Raw genomic sequence first — 27230 nt, forward strand, 5'->3', positions numbered from 1 at the left:
TGGCACAAAGCATCAAATTGTTCTGGGCAACTAACTTTGTCTTTAGAGTCTTCAGATGACAACTGGCAATAAAGAGGTTTTAAAAAAATATCCACATGCCAGGTCATCTCCTGAAGGCCTGGACCCCACAAGGACCTAAGGAGGGAGGATGGTTCATTACCCACCACCCAGCCACCCAGGCGTTCAAGGGCACTGTGTGATAACCATGCTGATTTATTCCATTTTTCAGCCTTGAACCTGGGGTACTTTGAGTCAGCTGCCTAATCTAAGCCAGAGTCTTACTGTTCCAGCATTTAACTCACAGCACCAAAGCAAATCTCTCTGTACCAAACAGACCACGGGCATTAGATGGTAAATAAACAAGACTCATTCCAGTGTTGCGCAGCCCACGTCTTTATACTATTAAAACTTGCTTCATCCCCCTGAGGTTCCCGAAGAAGAAAGACAGCCTGTTCTTTATTACAAGCAATAACAATTTCTCTTCCCATCTAGAAAACGCATGTCATTGCCCAGAATGAAGGTTCCCTCAAGAATTAGATCACCTTAGACTGAAAAGCATAACTGTGTTCTGGCTGCCTGAGAAATCTCAATCCACTTTGAAAACAGATACGCATTTGTCATTTTCGACATGGTTCTCTGCTTGGGCTTTTGAGCAAGTAAAGGATTTTTTTCTAAGCACAGCGAGGACTCCGATTTTGGTATGCTAATCATTATCTTCCATTACCAGGCTACAGACACTGTCAGTTTTGAAAACAGCCTCTCTATGGAAAATAAAATATGAGTCAGGAGGCAAGCAAGTTCTCGGTGGCATCCATGTGTCATTTTATTCTCGGCACCACCTGTGGCATTTCTGCAAGGGCGGGGGGGGGGGACCCGCTTTCATCAGCTGCCAGTGGGAAGACACTAGCTCTGAAAAAATTTTTTGGCTGAAAAAATACTACACAGTTTTGGTCAAAACAGTCAGATGCCCAAAATTAAGCCACACAGAAAACTGTTGTGTAAAAGTCCAAATGAAGTAGAAAATTCTGTCTCTCCTTATCCGAGTCCCATCATTCCAGAACCAGCTGTTACAGACATCTGTATACTTGGGGTGCATCTGGTGTTCTACCAAAGAAACTCTTCAAACAAACTTTGTTGGCAGGGGAGGAAGAATCAGGATGGGGAGCAGGAATGTGCTTTTTAATGACCAAGGCTGAATACACTTTCCTCTGGTTTTCTTTTATGTTTCTTCATAAAGCATTTTTCATGCTTTCCTGCTACTTTGCAGTGGCGCTTTTTTTTTTTTTTCTAATAGACTTAGGTTGCCAAATGAAGAAAGCATCTCTGCCCCCATGTTCTCTTTTTAGTTGAAAGACAAGTTTCAACTATTCCACGCAGGGGAATGAGCCAGCAACCTGCCACTGAAGTCAGGTAACAAAAGGCTCCCTTCAGAGCCTGTCAGTTTCCAGGCCTGGCTGCTCTGCCAGCAGATAAGTCCGTTGCCTGCACACCTGGGTCTTCCTGGGCTGCCAGCATCACACATCAGGGATCCAGCCACCATATTTACATTTTAATAAGTATTTTGTTCTTATTACTTTTTCTTGTTTGTTCCCAGGGGTTCTAAGAAAGGGAGAGAAATAATCGTAACCAACTCATATGGGGTAGAAGCAACTACATTTGGCTGAGCTGCAATTTGGTCTAAGGAATCAGAGCTGGGATTCTGCAAGCAGGACAAATATTTAAAAGGCGACAACTGTACTTTGCCTCAGTTTCATTGTCCTTGCGGTTCTTGGTACACAGAATCATTCCTGCCATCCTATTAACTGACCCTAACAGGTGTCGTAGAGTAACAGATCCCCCTGCAAGAGCGTCTGCTGGATTCAAGCTCCTGACACCTTTTTTGGGATCAGTTTGGGGAAACCTAAGGAACAGCAGGACTTGTGTACAGGAGGGTTCAGAAAAAGCAACTCCGCTTTTAGATGCTTTTACTCCTATTCAGTGTTACTTCTAGCCCTGTGCAAGCAGGAACCGTTTTCTTGGTTTCAAAACTGCTTCTTCACTTTTATTAAAATTCTGAGAGCCTCTTCCTGACAGCTTCAAATAACCCCTCAAAATCCCACAGGTACAAGGATTTCAGACCAGCTGACAGACTCTGTTAGAGCATCGTGGGGCTTATTTAGACTTTGCTTCCCTCACCATACATTTTTGGGGAAAGTATTCAGGATTCAAACTGCAGAGGGTACCTGGGATATTGGTGGTTACTGTCAGCACATTTTATGGAACATCTCAAGTAGGCATGGAGTTCCTGATGCGGCGCAGCAGAAACGAATCCAACTAGTATCCATTGGGATGCAGGTTTGATCCCTGGCCTCACTCAGTGGGCTAAGGATCTGGCGTTGCCCTGAGCTGTGGTGTAGTGTGTAGATTCGGCTTGGATCCTGCATTGCTGTGGCTGTGGTGTAGGCCGGCAGCTCTAGCTCTGATTCGACCCCTAGCCTGGGAACGTCCATATGCCACAGTGTGGCCCTACAAAGACAAAAGATAAATAAATAAATAAATAAATAAATAAATAAAATCCATCTTGAATAGCCAGCATATGGAAGTTCCCAGGCTAGGGGTTGAATCGGAGCTGCAGCTGCTGGCCCAGACCACAGCCTCAGCAACACAGAATTTGAGCCACGTCTGTGACCTACACCATAGCTCACGGCAACCCCGGATCCTTAACCTACCCGAGCAAGGCCAGGGATCAAACCTACGTCCTTATGGATACTAGTCGGGCTCGTTAACCACTGAGCCACGACAAGAACTCCTCAAAACGGATTTTAAATCAATCCATGTGAAATGATCATAGACTCAGTTTCTAGAAAAAAACTTCACAGGCCTTCCTATTCAAACCACGTTTGGAGAGGTCCTTCCCAGGCCACAGAAATTGTTTTGATTACGTATATATTTTGTGTGTGTGTGTGTGTCTTTTTGCCCTTTCTAGGGCCGCTCCCACGGCATATGGAGGTTCCCAGGCTAGGGGTCGAAGTGGAGCTGTAGCCACCAGCCTACACCAGAGCCACAGCAACGCGGGATCCGAGCCGCGTCTGCAACCTACATCACAGCTCATGGCAACGCAGGATCCTTAACCCACTGAGCAAGGCCAGGGATTGAACCCGCAACCTCATGGTTCTCAGTCGGATTCGTTAACCACTGTGTCATGATGGGAACTCCTTGATTACAAATTTTTTAAAATAAATTTCCACTTTCTCTTAAAATAGAATAAATCATATTAATCATGGAAATTTTGGAAAATATAGAAAAATTGTATAACTGGTTAACAACAGATAATCTTTGTTAACAATTTGGTATTTTCCTTCTATTCTTTTCACTATGCTTTTAAATTCCTTTAAGTTGATCCATTACACATGTACAATATTCATTTCACATTACAACCTAGATGTTTATCTGTGTTTTTTCACAGTCTCTCTAAGTTTCTATTTCCATTTCAAAATGTTTCATTACAAGGGTGAAGCACGAGCTAACTGTTCTTCAATTGTTATACTTTTCATTTATTTCCAACTTTTAATATTATACATAATATTGTAATGACTAGCTTTGAACATAAAGTTTTTTTAGATCTTTGAATTTTTTGAGCATAGATTATGAGAAGTGGAATTAGTCAAAGTAATTTTAGTTCTTGACATATATTGCCAAATTGCTTTCAAATAGCATCAAATTATACTCCTATAAACAGTGTATAAAAATGCCTTTTTGTTGTGCTTTTGCCAGTATTCTTGTTTTTTAATCACTAATTTAAAAAGCAAAAAATATTATTTCTTTGTTTTCAATTACATGTATTTGATTGCTCCTGAGATTTAACATTAAAAAAAAAATTTTGTGCAAATTTATATCTCTGTCCTTTGCTCATTTATTTATAGCAGTCCTGGGACTTCTTTCTTAATGATTTGTCTGAACGCTTTATGTATTACGGATATTATTGGTTATAATTTCATTGGAATTCTTTCATGTATTTTGAACTAGGTGGGGTGATTTCACTATCTGCCTGTCTTAATCCTCAGCCTTCCTACTAACATTTCAGAGGATGGCTTTGGATATTGCATAATAAAGATGAATCAGGAGAGCTAAGAAAAAGATGTCAGGACAGTTAAATCCAAAATGTAATTCCATCTTAAACATTATAAATCCAATATTGCTCAATATATCCCCAAATTCTTTACTAAGTCTGAGCAATAAAGATAGGTACATATATCCTAGATATAGCGATAATGACCATCAGCAAAATGTAACAGTATCTAGCACAGTGATAAGTTTTAAGTAGATGCTCCATGAATGTCCTAATAATGAGAATGATTTTCTCCCCACTCGCTTTGGAATAGTGAGGAATAGCGCAATTTTAAAAGCCCCTTCCAAGCAGAGGTTGTCAATATGCACTCAGGTTTATCTCAGGTCCTTAGCAAATCCTTTAGTCATCAAATTCACTTGGCAAAGCATGCAAATAGTCATCTGCCGACTGAGTTAGGTAGCACCAGGCCATCAGGGAAATGGAATAGAGGTTACCCAACAGTGGGAATCTAGTGATGGGGTCTCCAAGTGTAGCAAAGCTGGTTAGAGCTGAAGAAGGGGCCAAGCTTCTCAGGCTTCAAGAGGAGTATGCAGATCTGTATAAGTATATACAGTGTGAAGAGACTTAGGAAGTAAAGTTGCAGGATTGCAGACCAATTGTATTTATCTAAAACCAAAACTTCAGGCTTATAACAGCTAAACCGTACGAAGTACTCTGAGGTGGTTCAGAGGACTTTAATTTTCTCTGTTGATCCTCCCCAAAATTCAGCATATATGGTTATATTAATTTTATTGATGCAATAGCTAAGACAAGAGCATTTCATTGTGGTGTCCATAATCATACAGCTTTTAACTTGCAGAGTAGGGAATTGAAGTCAGACCGATAAACTACAAGACTAGTCAACTCTGTGGCACATCAATCATTCCTAGTCTTGCTGGTGTTCTATGGCTACCTCTCCTGCAGCCTCAATAGAAAACTCAACTTGTCTTCTCACCCAGACCTTAAAAAACTCAGAAGTAGCACCAGCATCCACTTTCAAGAGGATGCCAAGAAAGTAGAGAGGAAATGCCCCTCTGTTAGAATCTATTGGGAAGCTTGGGAAGCCTTTCAAATTCTGGCAACAGAAACTTTTTGGAGCTCTACAAAAGGCAAGTAAGGGAATTCCCGTCGTGGCACAGCGGAAACGAATCTGACTAGGAACCATGAGGATGCAGGTTTGATTCCTGGCCTTGCTCAGTGGGTTAAGGATCCAGCGTTGCCATGAGCTGTTGTGTAGGTCACAGACATGGCTCAGATCTGGCCAGCTGTAGCTCTAGCCTGGGAACCTCCATAAGCTGTAGCTCTGATTTGACCCCTAGCCTGGGAACCTCCATATGCTGTGGGTGTTACCCTAAAAAAAAAAAAAAAAAAAAAAAAGCAAAAGGCAAGTAAATTCTATTCTTCAGGAGCCTAAAGGGTTTTTTTGTTCCCCAGAAACACATCATAATGACAACTACACTGTTTGATAGAGTACTTATGACTACGTAGCCCGAATGTTCTTGCCCAAATGTGGATCTGAAAAGTGAAACATGTATAAAACAAGCAATCACTTGTCTGGGGATCAGAATAACATCAACATCAATGTTCTGAAATACAACCTCACGGAAGAGAGGCTGTTGAAAAAGACTGCCAGTAGCTTTCCTAAAGGCTTCTCTTTTTCATAAAAGGATCTAGGCCTTGCAATTGATTTTGTTAAAATCTAGGATGTGCCACTGACTATAACTAACCAAAGCTACATGACCTTGGACAAGTGATTCAGCTTTTCTAATTAAGCCTCATGATCCTCATCTGAAAAATGAGGATGATACAGTATTATTAGCCTCATGCAGATATCGTGACGATTACATGAGAAAATACTTATAAAAGTGTCTTGTAAATAGTAAACATTCTATAAATATAAGCTATTGTTACTCTAGTATGATTATATGCTGCTTTCAAGCCAATCCTTTCTTCCATAGAGTATTCTTACTTATTTATTGAAAGTTTCTAAATATAGTTTTGGGATTGTCACATAAATAGCAAAGAACAGGGGCAAAATAAAATGGGCTGAAGGACAGTAAAATGACTTTATGAAAGCAAGCAAACAACTAAATAAATATAGAAGAAAAAACTTTATCACAGAAAATGGAAGAAGAAACCTCAAGTAATCAAGGAAAGCTTCAGCGTTGTTCCACATCTTCCCAAGCAAAGTAAACATTTTGCTCTCGATGTTCTTTAGCTTCACTATAATGTAAACATATGAAGTTTTTAAAATATAATATTACTTGGCATTCTTTGAATTCGTGAATGTGACTATTCATGTCTTACCTTAACTGAGAAAATATTCAGTAATTTTCTCTCCTACTGGGAGTCATCACTCATGTATAATAGAATTTGCTACATTTCAAAATCTTCGTTACTTTTAGTTCTCTTTTCTCTATTTTATGAAATTTGGTAATTCTCTAACTTATGTGTTCCAATTCATAAAGTCTCTCTTTGACAGCGTTCTATTTATTTCTTCTGTTGAGACTTAAAAAGAAATCAAATGACTATATGATTTTATTTCCCATAATTATAACTAGTTCTGTTTTATGGGCGGACACTCTAACTTCATTACCATTTGGCTGCTATTTCATAAACTCTTGAGGGGATGTCATAGGCAGAAGAAAGGAGGTGATGGAGATGATGTGAGAAAGCTACCATATAATTTCCATTTATCTCAAGGTGGATTTTAAAATATTGAGGGGAAAGTGTTGAATCCTTTTAAGAAATACAATCGCTTAACACATACGAAAAATGTCTTGCTTTTCAAATTCAAAATGCTAACTATCCCCAGGTAGTATCCATTTGGTCCATTACTTAGCCAGAGTTTAAGACTTAACACTGCTCTCAATAACTGTAGGCTGAATAGGTGCATGAAGATGGACGAATATTACGTAATGATGAATCACACAAATGGAAAGGCTCAGTCAAGTGAAATGATCATTAATACCATAACTCTTCTCCCATTGTGGCGCAGTGGAAACGAATCCAACTAGGAACCATGAGGTTGTGGGTTCGATCCCTGGCCTTGCTCAGTGGGTTAAGGATTCGGCATTGCCTTGAGCTGTGGTGTAGGTCACAGATGTGGCTCAGATCTGGTGTTGCTGTGGCGGTGGTGTAGTCTGGCAGCTGTAGCTCCGACTGGACCCCTAGCCTGGGAACCTCCATATGCCACAGGTGCGGCTCTAAAAAGACAAAAGATAAAAATTAAATAAATACCATACCTCTTCAATTACAGAGCATATTTTTTATATTTACTGTTTTTGTAATTAGAACCGTCTTATGATCAGAGTATACATTCACTGAGAACAGCTTCTTTTCTCTGGGAAATTTCTTATAGCAAAGATTTATCTTTCAACTGATGATATTTGGAGTTAAGAAATAGAATATTGTAATATCATAATTATGAAAAGGTTTTATACACCTGCATGAAAGCAAATACAATGATGTCAACAACGTGGAAATTTCTAACTAAATGGGAACAACAGAGACCAATCCCCAACTGAAACAACTGGATAGGCTGTGTTATACTACAAAGTCAGCAAAAATAGGAGCTTGGTCGAAACTGGAGGAAAATTAAATTATATGTCTTGCACTCTTTGGAGGAAAAAAACCTTTTCTTAGATTCCCTAGGGTCTGTTCATATGAGCAACTTTGGCTCTTCTAGCTAACATGCGTTTTCTAAAAAAACCAGGGGAACCATGTTTATGAGTTTAAGAGGACTTTAATTGGTAGAGTAAAAACTAAAAGGGGATTTGTGAAAGCTCTTGATCAAAACTGAGGTGCCTCTGGGAGAAACCTTTCCCTTGAGGCTAAGAAAACATTTGAAGAGACTTTCCAAACAGAAGATCCCAGATAAAAGGCAGCAGTCCTGAATCATGACGCAGTCATAAATTCTGATTCTCTTATGCCCGAGCGAGACTGGAGGTGAGTGATGGGAAACCTGGGAGCTTTAAAAAACAAGGCCATTGGCTCCTCCCAGTAGAACATTTCCAGATGCTGAGTCTACTTACTTCACTAGCAGCAAACTAACTGTGTTCCCCTAGTCAATAAACCAACCAAGGCTCTGGGGGGAACATGTTAAAGTCTTTGAAAAGAATGATCACTCAGTAAACCTCATCCAATGTTATAACCTCACAATTTAATAAGTATTCTTTGTGAAGAGCTGGAAACACGAGCATAAAAAAATGGTCAAAGAGATAAACTGCAAATAAGCATAAGCAACAGACTGAAAAGAGGAACCAATTAAAGAACAAAGGAGTTAAATGTATGTTACTGAAAAATGAGAATTCTATTCATAAATATTCCAGGTGTGGATATATGTTTTGAACCCTAAGATATATATCCCCAAAGGTGCATAAGATCAAATTAAATTATCACTTAAATTCAGTAGGATAAGACAGATTTTATGCCTTATCTACAGGTATCACCCTATGAAAATAAAAGCTGAACCAGGGAACTTAAGTAGAGAATCATAGAATAATAAACACTTTGAGATGGAAAGATTTTTGAAGGACATGCAACTTACAACTTTTCCTGGTCCTCACATCCTTTATGCAACTCAGGGACCAAATGATCCTGCAGGCTCTGTTTTTAAAGAGCCTCCAGCCACCAGATGGCAGTTTCTTTTCCTTCATAGTCAAGTGCCCTGAAGAAAAGATTCAATGCTTCACTATCGCCATATCCTCTCTTCTCATTCTCGCCTCTATTCTTTGCGATCAGTGTTCTACTTTCCCTACTCCACTGAATTTATTTTTCCTAAATCACCAATAGCCCTCACTTTCTGGATCTATGGAACTCATTTCTGTTCTTCTTTTTCCTTTTGTTTTTTTGTCTGTTCAGGGCTGCACCCGAGGCATATGGAGGTTCCCAGGCTAGAGGTCAAATCAGAGCTGTAGTCACTGGCCTACACCACAGCCACAGCAATGCCAGATTGTCTGTGATCTACACCATGGCTCACGGCAATGCCAGATCCTCAACCCACTGAGCGAGGCCAAGGATTGAACCTGCAACCTCATGGTTCCTAGTTGGATTCATTTCCGCTGTACCGCAATGGGAACGCCTCGTTTCTGTTCTTATCTTCTTAATTTGTGTTTGGTATTAACACTGCCACCCATCCTGTTCTTCCTTCACACCTCTCACTGGTTCTCTTCTAGGTTTCTGGCTATATTCCTTCTTGTCCATTCCAAGGGCTTTTATCTTCTGACCTTCAAATCTGGCCTATCCCAGATAACCAGGTAATGGCCCTTTCTTTTCTCATTCTCAATACTCTATTTGATCTCCCACATTTCCTTGCTTCCAACCACCATTGAAGATCCTAAAGACCACGAATCTACATTTCAGCTCAGGACGCTGAGCCCCAGATTTAGATATTCAGCTGCCTCTTAGACACTGTCATTTGGATGCCCCACTGGTCCCTTAACTCAACATAGTCAAACTGAATGTATTTCTTCCCCCCACTTAAATTGGCTTTTCCTGTGATGTATTTGAAATTGGCTTGTAGTGATATATCCAAACTTTATGTACTATTTCCCTCTCATAAATCAGCTTCCTCTGCACTTAGCATTTTTTGAGAGCCTGAGTTTTTAAATTTATTTACCTATTTTTGTATTCCACATATGAGAGGTCATATGATATTTACCTTGCTCTGCCTGACTTACTGCAGGTAGCATAATATCCTCAAGGTCTATCCATGTTGTTACAAATGGTAAGATTTCATTCCATTTTATGGCTGACTAATATTCCACTGTGTGTTACATATATTATTTATTCATCCATCTATCAGGGGTGTCTTTATTCGTTCATCCATCAGTGAACATTTAGGGTTTTTTTTTCCCATATTGTGGCTATTGTAAATAATACTGGAATGAACCGAGGATGTATATGTTTTCAAGTTAGCATTTTCATTTTCTTTGAATTGCCAGATCAAATGAAAGTTCTCATTTTAATTTTTTTCAGAATCTCCATACCGCGGCATAGGCTGGTGACTACAGCTCCAATTCGACCCCTCGCTTTTCCACAGTGGCTCATACAAATTTACATTCCCACACATCCTCACCAACACTTGCTATTTCTAGTCTTTTTGATAATAGACATCCTAACAGGTGTGAAGTGATATCTATCTCATTGGGACTTTCTTTCTTTCTTTCTTTCTTTCTTTCTTTCTTTCTTTCTTTCTTTCTTTCTTTCTTTCTTTCTTTCTTTCCTTCCTTCCTTCCTTTCTTTCTTTCTTTCTTTCTTTCTTTCTTTCTTTCTTTCTTTCTTTCTTTCTTTCTTTCTTTCTTTCTTTCTTTCTCTTTCTTTCTTCCTTTCTTTCCTTCCTTTCTTCCTTCCTTCCTTTCTTCTATTTTTTATAATGATTTTTATTTTTTCCATTATAGCTGGTTTACCATGTTCTGTAAAATTTCTACTGTACAGCAAGGTGACCCAGTTACACATACATGTATACATTCTTTTTTCTCACATTATCTGCCCTGTCATAAGTAACTAAACATAGTTCCCAGTGCTACACAGCAGGATCTCATTGCTTATCCATTCCAAAAGCAATAGTTTGCATCTATTAACCCCAAATTCCCAATCCATCCCAGTCCCTCCCCCCTCCCCCTCCCTCTTGGCAACCACAAGTCTTTTCTGCAAGTCCCTGTATTTGTAAAGTAACCAACACTTGCTGCCTCAACAGACAGACAAAACTCTCAAATGTGTAAGTCCACTTAGCTCATGCAAAGTCCAAACGTAGGTTGTCGAGAGTTCTTCTCCATCTGGTGACTCAGACAACCAGGATTATTGCATCCTTTTATTTCCTCCTCTTATATAGCTTTCAGGGTTGCTCCCAGGGATAGTAAGGGTTGGAAGAGGCATACAAGCTCTTAACCATTTTATCTCTGGGAAATTAATTCACTCTCTTCCACAGTTCTTTGTCCAGGACCATCACAAGGTCCCATTCTTACAGCAAGGAGGGTAAGAGAATAATACCATGTTTGGTAAGCATTAACTCTTTCTGTCATAGGCTCTAATTCCCTAAGTTCAATCCCTTCCTGCTTGAGATACATAAAGAAGTTTCTGATCTTCTTATTGATACTTTATAAAATAATACATAATCATAGAACCTAAATATATTGGTTTTATGAGAGGCACTAATCAGTTGTTACCACACCTAAATGTGTAAATATTAGTTTTGCTATATATGTAATCAAGCTTATTATCTTACCTAAAACTCTTTATACATGTTTATTGCTTAGCTCATTTGCCTACTAAGAGATATTACTTGAGCTAATAGACTCAATAGTAAAGACTACATGGGTACTAATGTCTTAAATGAAGAAAACAAAACTTGGTTGATATGAAACCTATTTATACATGGTATCTACCACTCCTTTGAATTAAATGATTTATATTTTTTAGTGAAGAGTGATGCTTTTTTGAAATTTATAAAGATATAGGACTACATCTCTTGGATCTGTAAAGACCAGGGCCCACATCATTATTTTCTTATGCCAACATGCCTGATGATATAGAAGATTGTACTAAAGTGAGCAAAAAAAGTTGTGAAACAGAACATTAATTCCTGAAATTAGACATTATCATGTTTCATAGAAAACTATTAGCTTCTGTTCGGCTCTTATTCAAGAAACAAATAATACATATACAAACTCACTGATGCAACACAATATTTTAAAACATTTCTATTAGCATGATTGTAGATGTAGGTGCATCGTGCACATTGTGCTAGACCTTCACCTTTCCATTTGAAGGTGGTGTTCGATGGACAGGCACTTGTTTCCACCTCAGTGACTAAGGAGAAGATGGGTTAACTTCCAGAGATGAGGTACAGTCAATGCAGGTGGCAGAACTAGCCTACCCCATGGGCAACACTCAATTCCTGCCTGAATTGAGACATTCACCACCGTGTTCTGCCTATTCGTGTCTCAGTCAACAAATGAAGGTCATGTTACTCCCTCCAGTTTGTGTTAACAAGAAATGTGGGTACAATGGGCAACCTGAAAGACTAGAATGAATTGAGAGTAAGCATTTCAAGTGAGCCATTCCAGGACTAAAGTCGAATTCAGCCACTTTTCATTCAGGTTAATTCATGCAAAAGAGAATGAAGGGAAAGAAAATGAGTGGAAACTCACTTTGAATGAATACTTATTCTGGGCCAGCTTCTGTGCTTAATAATTTGAAGTATATTTCCTTACCGATTTATCACAATCTCCCTTATAGAGGCACTATTATCATCCTTATTTTATAATAAGGAGACCTAACTATGTCACTTACTGCCTCAAAAGCTTTGAGCAAAGCTTCTTGTCTCTCTCAGCCTCAGTTTCCTCATCTGCTAATACCTACTCTATATCTAGGCATTCTTCACACATGCAGTTATTTCTTTAATATCTTCCTTCCTTGCTGGACTACTGGCTATATGAAGCTTTCAAATGCAGACCTGTCTTATGCCAAAGGCCCTTTTCCCACCATGTCTCAGAGCCGACTTGCAGGAAGGGGCTTGAAAATAAGAGCTCGCTTGGACAAGGAAGAGCTTCCGCAGACACATGCGCATCCTGAGGCAGAAACCACGTTTAGCAAAGTACCATGGGAAGCTTATCTTTGCCACTAAAAATACTCATACATCAAAGGCCAATGAAGAAAAGTGACCAGTGGTGATAAGCAGGGAAGGTCACCCCGCTGTCGATGACTGCTGGCACCCACGCATCAAGGGACAGAGAAGAGACCTGAGTGAAGATTAAATGCCTCTACTTTGTGTGCCAGGTACTGAGACTGGGGAAGAATCTACAAAGAAATATCATGAACTTTCAAAGTTACTCACTTAGGACCAAAGGTCAGTGGTTGGTCTGCTGATCTGCTGTGGGTCTTTTTGCCTCTGCTCCTTGGCAGGCATGAGAATGGCACATGGGAACCCAAACTAAAAACTACCAGGACAAGACCCAGGATGAGAACGTCTACGATCATAAGAATCAAAATAGCAGTTTAAAATTGCTCTAAACTTTTCCCTATCACTTCGTCATCCAACCGATGACTATAGGATCTACCCCCGCTATGGGCCAAGTTCTGGAGATACAGTGGTGAACGTGACACATACGGCCCCTGCCTTCATGGAGCTGATAATCGAGTAGTGAAGAAAGTGTTAGGGAATCATTATGTGCATAGAGGAAGCCTAAATGCAGGGTAAGACTGAAGCTGAGGTTGTACAGGTTGACTTTGTACATCATCATGAAAATAGTAAGTGGTGCAATCAGCCCTCAAACCTGCACCTCTGTATTTGTTGTTCAGGGCTCTTTCCATATACAACACTGCCTGGCTGTCTACCTCTAAGGACCCCTTTCTATCAAGGCATGCTGCTTTGAGTCTACTGAAAGGGGAATGTGGTGAATACAAACTAGAACAAGAAAAGACTAAATGGATTACAGGTGATTCTGGAGGTAACCTTGAGTCCTCCCCTTTCTTGGCTTTGAACCATAGGGCTCTTAATTTAGGAGGGGTTCCCTTCCTTCCTTCAGTCCTATATTATGGCCACACCTATATCATATGGAAGTTCCTGGGCCATAGGGCTCTTATTTTAGGAGGGGTTCCTTCCCTTCCTTCCTTCCTATATTATGGCCACACCTAGAGCACATGGAAGTTCCTGGGCCAGGGACTGAATCCCAAGCCACAGCTGCAACCTATGCCAGATCCTTTAACCCACTGCACCAGGCCAGGGATCAAACCCATGTCTCCCCACTGACCTGAACCACCAGATTCTTAACAGCAGGAACTCCTAGGATGGGTTTTCAAAAGGAGGTAGGAAGCATATCTCTGAATTGCACTGTGATTCATAGAATCTTTGCTTGGCTAAACTAGAGTCTTCCTTAGTTTCCAAGAAAAATCTATCATCAGGACACCTGTGACTTTCCTCGGGGTCACCTGTCACCTGGTCAGTAGATGTCTATGTCGAGCACCTGCCATAAGACCCAAGCTGCAGTCTGCATCCATCCTCAAAGAATAGTTTTAGAAGAAACTGTGAATCTCACAACTATACTGTGGGCAAGGCCTTTGGAGACTTCCATGTTGACAACGATAAGAACCATCTCTTTGTTAACTGGCTCTAGAGGGACGGGATAAATAAAAATGGCTGCTGATACAGGTGCTGGAAATGTTTGACCTGTGGAGACTGGTTCTGAGGAAGACCTGAGCATCAGTGCCTAGGAGGTCTATGTGGCCGTGCTTCTCCCTGCCCAACCATTTAACATGCCCATGACAAGCTGGGAGTCTGTTATGCGCTCAGCCTGGCAGCAGGTGCTGAGGGATTTCATGCAGAAGATAAAAACTTAGAGTGTGGTCTGATTAGGAAATTGAGATCCAACATGAAATAGAGAATAAAAATTGCCTGAAGGAGTCCAGAGAGAGGAGAGGTTAACTGAGGTGGGAAGAATTTTAGAACCTTCACTTTGGCAATAGGATTGGCTGAGTGTTGGGGGAGGTGAGTGGTCTGGAGTTGCTGGGAGAGAAGGGCAGGCAGGGCAGGGCACATGCACCAGCAAATCTGCAGAGGTGGGAGCTGGGAGGGCTTGTGCAGGACACCGTGGCCCATCCAGTGAAGGGGAAGATGTGTCCTGGGGAGCAATGGGATTTGGCTAGTGTGTCCACTACAGCACACCCAGGATCACAGTCAGAAAACCTGGGTTGGGGAGCTCAGTGGTAATGAACCCAACTTGTATCCATAAGGATGTGGGTTTGATCCTTGGCCTCACTCAGTGGGTTAAGGATCCGGCGTTGCCATGCGCTGTGGTGTAGGTCACAGATGTGGCTGGGATCCCGCATTACTGTGGCTGTGGTGTAGACTGGCAGCTGCAGCTCCAATTAGACCCTTAGCCTGGGAATTTACATGTGCTGCAGGTACAGCCCTAAACAGACCAAAAACAAACAAACAAACAAACAAACAAAACCTAGGTTGTGACACAGACTGAGGTTTTGTCCTTGTACAGATACATTCTCCCTCTGGGCTTCACTTTATCCCATGAACAGGTTGTTCCCCTGGACATCCTTTAAGATCCTGTTCCAGCTCTAGCAACTATGACCTTTCAATTTACAAAGCTATGGGGGATCTTCCGGCTGAAGAAGAGAACCAAGGTCACAAGGAACAAAGAGAAAAACGTCCCATTACTTTGTAGCAGGGCTGAGACCGCCCCCCCCCCCAGGAATTCCTTAAAGCAGAAGGAAGAAGTCAGGGTGATTTCATGTTGGGGGGCCGAGGCTCACCGACCTCTCTCCTCCTCCCAGGCCTCACTGTCCAAGGGGTGGGAACACATCCAGCTCCCACCTCCGTGTCCTTTCCCTTCTGCTGCACCTGCTTTTGATAGCAAGACATGCTTCACCAGCACACCCTGTACAAGTGGTCATGCACATTTCTTTCTTCAGAATCGCTTCCTCTTGCAGATGCTTGCTTCCTCACGAGCCAGTTATCCAGTGGCCACCGTGGCAGTTTTCCTTTAACGCCTCAGAGCTGGGGCCTGCAGAGGGCCTGCCTTCTACCGGATGGGCTCACGATGGTGGGAATCACCTCTGTCGTCCTGGCAGCTGAGCACCAACCCTGGGTAGCAGGCCTGGCGAGGGCCTGTCTCTCAGATGGAATTCCCACAGCAGATAATCTTGTCTTTGTCTCAACACGGCCAGAGCACACATGACATCTTAAACAGGCTCTTATATAAAACAAGAATGTTGCAACCAAACTATTTTGATCTAGATGTATTTCCCTCAAAGAGAATAAATACATAAGAAAATTCATTTTTGAAAACCATATAAAAATAAGCACGTATACACACACTCATCAAGGGAAAGCTTCTAAGACTTTGATTTTTTTTTTTTAATACTGCTATCAGCATCCTCAGTTCCTATTGAACTGAAGGAGGAGGCATTTCTGTTTGATCATTTTTATCTCCTCCCCCTTAGCAAGTAACTGTGTTTTAAATCGCCAGCTGCTCTTAACAAGAAGCAGAATGACCAAAGTTTCCTTTTCTTGATGGTGTCTTATAAGATTTTAACTGCTAATATTATTACTTCCACCACTGAATCACATGAGATAAATCTTCCCAAGTTTGTGAGGTCAACAACCAAGGTTTTGTCAAAGCTGGAAAGCAGTGTCTGTATGTGGATGTTTCTCACGGTTTCTCACAGGGGGAGAGAAGTAAAAAGGCATTTATCGAAATTAAATCATCTGCTCACAAATAGCACATTTTTTTCCCAGGCTGAAAGATTTGAAAAGAAAACACAAGCCCTGGGCACGTATGTAATAGACAGAGGGAAAGAGTGATCAGTCTCAAGTAATATACCAAACAAAAGTTTTAGAAGTAACACTTGGACAGAGTAGTAGGTACATGCTTTATCTTAAAAACCGAATGTAATGAAGTTAATACGACTGAGGAAAGATAAAAGATGATTTCTCTTCTCTAGTCATCCTGCAGGAAATGAAGGCTGGGGGAAGAGTATGTCAAAACTGCATCTAAACAGAAAATTTCAGGACTGCTCAACTTAACAAAACTACCCCAGAACTGAATTAGTGAAGGGCACTCAGATCCAAAAACAACAACCCAAAGTGTCTGAATCTCTTGGATGTAGCTCAACTCATCTCACACATATTTTGAATCTAAAACAAACTCTACAGTTGCTGACAGACAGTGTGGAAAGAAACATGACTTCAAAGATGCTCACAGCAATTCACAAAGACAGGACAACTCCCATCATGGGAATTCACGTCATGCCATTAAGTTAATTTTTATAGCACTTGGAGAATTAGGAAAAATTTGCCACCGTGACCACAATTAATCTCAGCACTTAAACAAAATTATTCAATAAATCTATCTTCTTCCATCAGTGGAAATAACTGCCACTTTAAACAGGTGTATAGCAAAAAGGGACAGAAAGTGGCTCACCTGGGAGATGCCCAGGTTTAAAGTTTTCTGAGTTAACATTGATGTGATGTTTAAGGAGGAGCTAAGGAGGGTCAAAAGAAGGATGATTAAACAAAGGCGAACTGATTAACAAAAGGCTAAAATCCAGAGACGGAAAGGATGGCAACCAGATCCACTAAGAGGTAGATGTGGGCTTCCCATCCCACTCATGATATGCACCCAACATCAATCCCCCATCTGGAGCCCCCTCCGCCGTCCAGAGCCAGGCTCTGCTGCTGCTAGGTTGTGTCTTGTTACCGTCCTTTTTTCTTCTTTCCTTTCCCTTAGTTATAGTTATAGTTAGCTTCCTTACCAGTCCCCCCCCCAGGGGGGAGGGGGAAGAGCCTGTAGAACACCCATTCATTATTATCGGACAACTAGCATCTATCCTATACTTCCTAATCATCCTAGTACTAATACCAGTAACCAGCATCATCGAAAATAGCCTCCTAAAATGAAGAGTCTCTGTAGTATATTAAATACCCTAGTCTTGTAAACCAGCCCTCTCACTTTCCTGGCCCACAGTATTTGAGTGGGATCAGCTCTGCTAACTTTGATAAACACTATTATTGCTATATCTTGTGTTGGGTGCTGAAGATGCAAAGATTAAAAGTCATGCTTGGAGTTCCCGTCGTGGCTCAGTGGTAACAAACCTGACCAGTAACCATGAGGACTCAGATTTGATCCCTGGTCCCACTCAGTGAGTTATGGATCTGGTGTTGCCATGAGCTACAGTGTAGGTCACAGATGCAGCTCGGAGCCTGAGTTGCTGTGGCTGTGGTGTAGGCTGGCAGCTACAGCTCCAACTGGACTCCTGGCCTGGGAACTTCCATATGCCACAGGTGTGGCTCTAGAAAGACACAAGAAAAAAAATCTTGCTTAAGGAGCTTAAATCTGACAATGGAGGAATTCCCATTGTGGCTCAGTGGTTAACGAACCCGACCAGAGGTTGCGGGTTCAATCCCTGACCTTGCTCAGTGGGTTAAGGATCCAGTGTTGCCCTGAGCTGTGGTGTAGATTGCAGACTTGACTCGGACCTGGCATTGCTGTGGCTGTGGTTTAGGCTGGAGGCTACGGCTCCAATTGGACCCCTAGCCTGGGAACCTCCATATGCCACAGGTACAGCCTTAAAAAGAAAAAAAAAAAAAATCTGACAATGGGAACAGTGAGCGCATGTATCATGTGGAGATGGGGTGAAGGAGGAGAGTTGCAACAGCCCCACAGATTTAGAGACCTGCAGTAGATGTCGCCTACAATACCCCTGAAGATACCCAGCAGGCGGCAGCCCCCTGGAAGGGCTTGAAGGATGCATGTGCACCCATTTCCCACGTGACTCCTACCTGAGCCCACTCAGAGACTTACACCCATCCTTCCAGGACACTGACCAACAGTGGCCAACATCACTCTCCATCCCATTCTCTTTGTCCATATTCCCCAGATTTAAATGTATAGCCCTAAAGGTACTCACTAATAACCCAGCCCTCACTTAATTACTTTTTTTTTCATTTTGAAAAAAAAGAATAGTACATAGACATGAATTAGGTAAATTACAAAGCTAGAAGCATGGTTCCAAAGTTTAGATAACTGAATTGTATTGTTTATCCCTCTAGCAAGTCCATTCTAAAAATAGGCTCTCTCTAAGTACATTAAGCAACAAAGAAATGGCTGCTTCTCCTGCTGGCTTCCCAAAATCCCCTCCCGGGGTCTCCTCAGGCTCTCCAGGGACCAGTCCTTCAATGACAGGCTGACTTCTGAGTCAGCTCAGTTGTGAATGTCATGAGTGGCTTTGATTTGGAATTGGGGATTTGTTTCTTCTTCTAGGCTGGGCGGTTAGGGGCTGGGAGCTTGGGGATAAAGGAGACCTGCTGAAGAATTGCCAAGAAAAATCAGTATGGATTTTTCTAAGGCACTATTCTGAAGGAACAAGTAAACAAATGAAACTCCTTAAGCGAGGGCTGATTATGTAAGCTGCATTTATGAAAGCTGGCAGAATTACTGATAAGCACACACTTGCTTGGATGGCCCCGGATTTCGTCATCTGTTATGAAAATTGGGGTCCCTTGTCAAGGGTGGCACTGAGATGATTCTGTGTGATACTATCCCTGCCACTCCAAATAACATCCTCTAAAAACTAACAAACACCTGCACGTAGACCACTTGGGAGCGGCGTCTCTGGCCTCGGGAGATGCTGGGAACTGGGTGGACAAGGGGATTAGCAGTGAGGGCAGTGGCCGTCTCTGGACCAGCCAGCAGTAGCTGAACCTCGAGAAAGAAGGGGGAAGGCAAGGACGGCTTTTCTCTTTTTAGGGTTACCTTGTCTCCCTAGCTCCCAAGTCGCTTCTCCACCAAAGGGCCCCATTTGAATTCCAAGTCAGGGTGACGATCGCCAGCAGGGGCAGCACTGCCGCTGCGGTTTTCTTCCACATTATGTGTCATGGATTTTTCATCTTTGCAAGTCGGATAGATACGCACTGGATGACACTGTGACGTGATTCATAGAACAGCCCTACCAGCATCTATACTGTCATCTCTTTTACTGATAAGGAACGAAGGCCCAGGTAGGTCCGGTGACCTGCCAGAGGTGACAAGACATACCTCAGAGGGCTCTTTTGAGGATTACAAAAGGTCACGTGAGTAACTGGTGCACAGAAGTTCTTCCATAAATATTGGCTCTGTCCTCCTTTCTCTCAGATGTTCAATTAATGTTTGCTGCATTACTGTTTAATTAATGTCTGCTTGTTATATTAAGTGAAAACATGGGGGTTCTTTTGATATATGTTTTGTATTTTTATCAAAAATCTCTGCTTTTACGTTTTATTACTGCTTTTTGGCAACAAGGTAAAGTTGCAGAAAGTTAATCAATTCAAAAATTGCTCTAATTCTTCATTTGTGGCCCCAAAATGACATTCAAATGACTTCATTTTAAACTATTCAACTCTAAAAGATGAATTCACATTTCTCTATTTCAGAAAAGAATACTCCCAGGAGTTCCCATCATGGCTCAGTGGTAACAAACCTGACTAGTATCCATGAGGACGCAGGTTTGATCCTTGGCCCTGCTCCGTGGGTTAAGGATCCGGCGTTGCCGTGAGCTGTGGTGTAGGTCACAGACAGGCTTGGGCTCACGTTGCTGTGGCTGTGATGTAGACGTCAGCTGTAGCTCCAATTTGACCTCTAGCCTGGGAATTTACATATGCTGATGGAGCAGCCCCAAAAAAGAAAAAAATCAAAGCAATAACTAAGAATAGTTTCAATTATCTTAAATATATTTCTTTTAAAAGATGCCATTATCACAGAGAAGGAACAATAATACCAGCATCAGCAGTCACTGTCCTCAGTTTTCTTTGTATGAGGATCTCCTGAGAATGCCTGGAAATTGTGGGATTTTGACTACAGTAAAAAAACAGAAAGATTTCTTGAGAACTCAGAAAGGGAAAATGTAAGAGTAAGTACTAGATTTGATTCTTTGTTTTCTCTGCCTTGATTTTTTTTTTTATATATATTTCAAACAATTTACTTTGTAGTAAAGTATGTTGCCCTCAACAGCCATTTCCTGTTTTGACAATTTTTCTTCTTCGAGGACATTATAAATCTTTGTAAATACAGTGTTACTAGATTAGGGATATTGGCGGAGAGAGAAAAGAGGACAGAAAAAGACGAAAATCTCTCCATCTCCAGATCTTGTGAGTGCTATTTTAATTTTGCCTCACATTTTTGCAGCATCTATTAAGAGCCCTTCTCCACAGCAATGAGGAGCGAATCACCCTTATATATTAGCCTTACACATACCCATGGATGGTGGCTACACTGGGGTGATGGTTTGTGAGTCTGGCTCATTGGAACCAGCTACTGTTCTTTTATTATTAGGGTTCCTTGGCTTCAGCGATGGCCCTGACCACGCACAAGCGTGCATGGGGATACAGATATCAAGCCTTGAGAGACAAAGTTGATCCTGAGATTATACCCTCTGCTGGAATACCCACTGTTGTTTTCATAATTAGTAACTAAAATAATAGTTATTATTACTGAAGGTCTGGTGGTAGTCACATAGTGTCTAAATTATTTCAAATCCGGAGTTCCTGTCATGGCTCAGCAGTTAGCAAACCCGACTAGTATCCGTGAGGACGCAGGTTCAATCCCTGGCCTTACTCAGTGGGTTAAGGATCCGGCACTGCCATGAGCTGTGGTGTAGGTCGAAGACAGGCTTGGATCCCGAGTTGCTGTGGCTGTGGCACAGGCCGGTGGTTACAGCTCCAATTGGACCCCCTAGCCTGGGAACCTACATATGCTGTGGGTGTGGCCCTAAAAAAACAAAAAGACCAAAAATAAGTAAATAAATAAATTAATAAATTCAAATCCTCCTATCAACAACTCAAGACAAATTGTTCCCATCCTAAGGAAGAGGAAACCGAGATTTAAAAGGTTAAATAATCCGTCCAACATAACCCAGTTACTAAGGAGCACAGAAGGAGTTGAACCCAAGCTACCCTAACAGGGAGTGTGTGCATCTGCCTCTCATTTGCCTACATATTTTAAGTTATCTAGAGGTTAAGAAGGAAGGATTTCGTTGGTTAAAAAGTCCATGAGATCTGAGTCACCCGGTACAGTCTGGACATGCTGGTGTCCGACAAGAATTCAGGCTGATCATCAGTTTGGCAGTGACGATTCTCCAATATGAGGAGGGCATTAGCAGGATTACAGCTAAGTGATCTTATAAGAGTCAACTTCTTTCAAGACTTTATTTGGCTTGTCATTTCTGTCACACACCCAGTAGAAATTCTCCATTCCTACAGCTTGATTTTAAGGAGGTTCACAAGGTTGGTGGTGCCTAAAAATTAAACTAAACTAAACCCTTATCTCTCAGGACCATTCTAAAAATCCAGTTAATCATAAAGTTCCAGTCAGGCGCTTATAATATATTTCTTGATACTCTGTTTGCAGACTTCTGTTTTTAGGCACATTTACTGGAACAGAATTCATTCCAAGCTAAGCTGGGTAGACCACAGCTTTTGCAAAATGCAGCATTGGCATGATGCAGAGATGTGTGTAGGCGAAGAACACAGCATCCTTGGAAACCCCATCACTTCCTCTGGTATATTTAGCACAGAGAGGTAGAAGCTGGCTTGTCAGCCACGTGGCAAATAAAATTTGCTTAGTAACTCCCAAACGGTGGTTTCCAGGCTCTGTGTGGCTGGGATTTCCTGTGTCTCCATTCTATTCAACTCACTTCCTTACAAGTCAAAAGGATAACCTACACTGTATCTTTAGAAAAACTCAACCCCATACTTAAAATCTTCAATAGCTCCTACTCCAAAGTTCAGCTTTGTGTCCAATGCCCTTTACAAGCCGACTGTCATTTGATAATTTCCCACCATGCCTCACTCATTAATTGCTCTGGATTTACAAAATCATCCTCCGCTGCTCTATGTCTTTTCATGAGCTCTGATTCTGTTCTTTCTTCTACTTCTCACCCTTTCAAGGCTTAGCTCAAATGTCTCTGTCTATATGAAGCTATGGATGTCTCACTGTGACCTTCCAGGTGGAGGGATCTGTGCCCTGTCCGTTTTATTTGCCTGACATGAAATAGGTGTCCAATATTTAGTAGTGAAATCGGAGAGGTCCTTGTGAGCCCACTTGTGCAATGCTGCCACGATACTGTTTTATTTAGCCTACATTTCTCAGACAGTCCCGCCCTGGACTTCTCTGGGTCCCATTCTTGAGTGGGCAGAAATCCACTGGGGTACCAAAGATGCCATTATTAGGACTTTTCATAGCCCTTCCTCTCTGGGATAAATAATAGCAGCCTTTTAAGCTTCCGTTTCCTTCACCAACACCATATTTCTCAACTTTCTAAGGCATACAGGCCCAACCAAAGCAGATATGGGGGAGGAAGCTGATCAGGCTAGGGACAGAGGGGCCCCTGAGACCCTTCCTCTCACAGCTTGCATCCCCCACCCCTCCAGATTCTGCCAGACAGGAAGGAATTCATCATGATGCTGTAGGTCGCTGGGCCCGGGTCTTTTCTACTTTTAGACAGAAATGGTGTATTTTAACGCAATGATAAAAGAGTAACAGCAATATTCACGCAGTCTAAGGCTCTAAAATGACTGCGGACTCTCCCCTACCACATCCAAACTAAAAGGTAGAACACTTTTTAAGTGATTCATTTTTAACAAATCTTATTTTATCTCCTGACATATTTGGAAGATCAATCTACCCACAGTTTGTCTTTTTACACACACCAGTGGAAATGCCTGTGTTAGCCAAATGAGATAGGAAGATGCAGTGTGTTTAAAAAGTGAAACTTAAAAAATGTGTTCAAACCTTAGGAAAAGTTCTTAGCAATTCCCAGCTGAAAAAACATGGATCTGCCACAGGTCTTAAGGTAAAGCCAGACACGACACAACTTGCCCCTGGAGGAAGAACATGTCTGAATAAAAAATGAGAAATCCTCCTCTAAAGATCATGAAGGGGAGCCACAAATGCCTCCTGACAATAAACCTACTTGTAGAAGTAAGAAAAAAAGGGGGAAAAGCAAGCAAATTCTTAGTTTCCAATTCTTCCACTGTTCTATGTATTTGCATCTCTAGATACAATCATAAAAAGTCCAGGCCAAATTCTGTTCATAAAAAAAAGTCAAACGACCATTGACACATTAAAATTCAAATTAGGAAAAATAAAATTTAATGCTGGGGAAAACATGTTTTTCCTAAGACTTGAAACAAGCTGATTTATTGTTCCAGAAGCAGACATATTATTTCCTCAAATATTGAGGTGATTTCAACAGGACACCTTTCCCAGGGCTTAAGTCACCCTCCTTGTGTTCACAAAATAACTGTAGAGGAATGGCATCCAAAATGGGAGCAGGAAAGAGTTTGCGGAATGTTTTAAGATAAAAAAAAAAAAAATTCCTTCTGGAAGTAAATAAATCCTCCCAAATTCTGATGTTATTGGTGGCCATAGAAAAACCTGGCAGAGAGAGCTTGTAGCAAACATTCCCAATAGTACTACATTCATCTTAATAAAATAGGCTCAGCTGATGCAGCTATGCAGTTATATGTTGGGTAAAGTTTGCACTTGGGTGGGTGTAAATGCTCTTCAGGGAATAATATAAGAATAACCTCTACCATGACAGGTAAGGAACCATTCTATGGTTCTATTTGTCCATGTTCCAGCCAATGCAAGATTCCAAAGACAGGCTCAAAAATCTAGAGTGAACATAAATCCAAGGCCAGTTTTACTCAGTTCCATGAAGTGTACTCAGCAAGGATTCCTCGATGCTTCTTCAGTTCTGGGGACACCAGTAACGCCCCCAAATAACGTTTCCCAAAGCACACTCCACAGAGAAGACATGCCCACCACATGTTTTTTTTTGATGAATAAAGAAATGGGAGTTTCCCAAACTTATGTGACTGCAGGGGAAGGTCCTTTCTAACGGGATCTCCTTTCCAGATCTGGACCAGTCCTAGTTGGCTTCAGGCTCCAGCAACCTCTAGCTCTACCGTTTAGGTGTTCATTTCTTAGAAGCTTTTCCTTTCCCTCACCCAGTTATTCTGGGTTAGACTTCCTGAGACATTTCCAAGGGAGGCTTGACCAGGGCCTGGGAGAAGAAAATACTCTTCCTGGATAAACCCCCACCTCCAAGAGGGAACCCACTGTATTAGAAATGCCTACAGAAAGCTCTAACTACACCAAAGACTAACTACACCATGGCTTCAGCTGTGTCCCCTGATTACTTCTGGGCCTGGAGGGCTTGGTGACTCCTGTGTGATTCTTCCTACTTACCTCTGCTTATAGTTCCTATTAACAGAGTGCTAATGGCGATGGCAACAGCAAGAATCTTTTTTTTTGTCTTTTAGGGTTTTTTTTTTTTCTTATTTACCAAAGTAACATGTTTGTTACACAAAAATCGAACGTTATATAAGTATATCCGGTAAAAAGAGTATCTCCTGCCATTCTGCAAATGCTCCATTCCCCCCAAAATCCCAAGCCTGTTTCAGTCAACTGTTTCCTCCTCATTTTTAATGACGTGCAGGACAGGAAGCGCTATACTCTGCTGGGAATTCTTCACTGCGCCCCCTTTCCATCAAGGATTTCTATTTATCTTTATAAAAGAAAGCTCAAAGATCACCTTCACGAAGGTGCCCTGACTCAGCCAAGCCTCACCGCTCCCTTCCTTCATGAGCTGCCCAAAGTAATCTGCACACACTTCAATTAAAGAGCTGATAACAATTTCACTGCAATTTTTGAATTAAACATCTCTCCCACTTCAAAGACTTCAAGGACTATGTCTCCTTCCTCTTTGTTACAAAGTACCTGGCACACTTGACATGCAATCAGTACACAGTTAATATTTGTTGAGTGAACAAGTGAAGAAATATATAAATAAAATATTTTTCTAACACGTAGATTTTCAAGCTCTATAAAAATTACAGTCAAGATGCTCATATTTAATGCTTCTCTAAAAAGATGTTTCACATATATCTCACATTGCAACGACCATGTAGTACTGCTAATTCTAATTTTTGCCCCTTGTGTAGGCTTGAAAACTTAAAATTCCAACTTCACAGAAAATGGTAAAGTTGGAAAAATTTTGGGATGGATGGTGGTTTATTATTTATGTGCCAAATGCACATTTTGAAGCATAACATCTTTGGCCATAGGCTTTGTCCACTGACACCAGAACATTCCAGGAAATGACATTTCAAATAAACAGTTTCATGTCCAGTAAACCACAAACACAAAAAAGCATTCAACAGCATTTCACAGCAAATAGCCTTCTGTTGACAGTTACTTAGGAATGACTGATTTTATTTGCAAAGCACAGATATCTCTTCTGTTAGATTAACTGAATATGGTTTTAGCTGATGGCTTGGGCAAAAGAGTGAATCTACAATGAGTAGTGAAAGAAGTGAACAAAGGGGAAGAGACATGAAGGATGACTCTTAGAACAATATTCCTAAATATCAGAAAGTCCCACTGGACCAACACTTCAAATTAACAAGCCCCACTGAGGGACTTTGACATGCATTCTGCATGACATATTGTCCAAGGAACAGCAGCCAAAAGGAGTCTCACTTTTCTTGGAAAAATAGATTGCCATAGAGAGTTCATATGTCACCAACCAAATAGTTTGGGCTCAATGTAATTAAGTAATATAATTATGAACCCATTTCGTGGCCTCTAGCCCAAAGTCCTATTTCTTACTCAGGTATGTCAGAAGTTTCATCTAGAATGCATATGTCTATGTCGATCTAGTTTTTCATATTAAAACACATGGACAATCTACAAAAAGAACTTGACAATCTAATTTTAATTTTAAAATTAAAGAGTAAGACTCAGTGAGTGCAATCGCAGGATATGAGGTATCTCGTGGGTTCTGTGCATTCAGCGTAAGTAGGAAGTGGAAGCAGGAAGTGTGCATTTAGCGAGTAGGAAGTGGAAGCAGGAAGTGACCAGGAGAAATTCAGACTCTTACAAATTTAGTATGAAAGTGGAAAACAAGTGAAGGAGGTCAGTGGATTTCCATCATACAAGGGGTGGTGACTTAAATAATAAAGGGAAAGGATATTTAGGGATATCACAGCAGCTGGCCCTGGAGTTATATCAGTACAACTAATACATTGAGTTAGAAGGCAAAGCAATCACTAAGTGGGTGGGAGTTAAAAATATAAATGTATTATATATATAATATATATTATATACACACATTTCATATATATACATACATATATAATACATATAATCCTCTCCTACATAAAAAATATGGTACTGTCAGAGTCATGCTTAGTAAATGACAAAAGTTAAAATTTATGGAGTATTAGGATTGGGTTAGGCACTGTTTTAATTATTAAGGGAATTGATTATTTAATTTTCAAAGCAACATTATGAGATAGGAACTATTATTACCTCCAATTCACAGATGAGAAAACAGCCACAAAAAGGCAAAGTAACCTGCTTAAGACCACCTGCTACTAAATTGCAGAGCTGGGATTTGAACCCAGGCAGTCTGGTTTCAGAGGTTTTGTTTTGCTTTTTTTTTTTTTTTTTTTTTTTTTTTTTTTACACTATGCCATGCTGCCTCTTAACACCTACTCAAAAGAAATATTCCTCTTTATTTTAGAGTTTTATTCATGTTTATATAGCTTTTCAGAACGCTATCGGAGAGTTAAGCCCTGAATTGATGG

The 27230-nt window shown here is 41.1% G+C and overlaps 1 protein-coding gene across 1 annotated transcript in view; it reads right to left on the reverse strand.

The window, feature by feature from the left end:
• The window catches only part of CPQ (carboxypeptidase Q), a gene marked incomplete at its 5' end in the record, with an annotated part of 363554 nt that overhangs the window by 120465 nt on the left and 215859 nt on the right, over positions 1 to 27230 (reverse strand). The window contains 1 exon segment of the mRNA NM_001243691.1: positions 8637 to 8756. Within this exon segment, the coding sequence (NP_001230620.1) occupies positions 8637 to 8756 (120 nt within the window).

Source organism: Sus scrofa, chromosome 4 (genome assembly GCF_054392235.1).
Source record: "Sus scrofa isolate SSC_HxYL_T2T_F1_AM1 chromosome 4, Sscrofa_HxYL_maternal_Yorkshire_Landrace_v2.0, whole genome shotgun sequence".
Lineage (NCBI taxonomy): Eukaryota > Metazoa > Chordata > Mammalia > Artiodactyla > Suidae > Sus > Sus scrofa.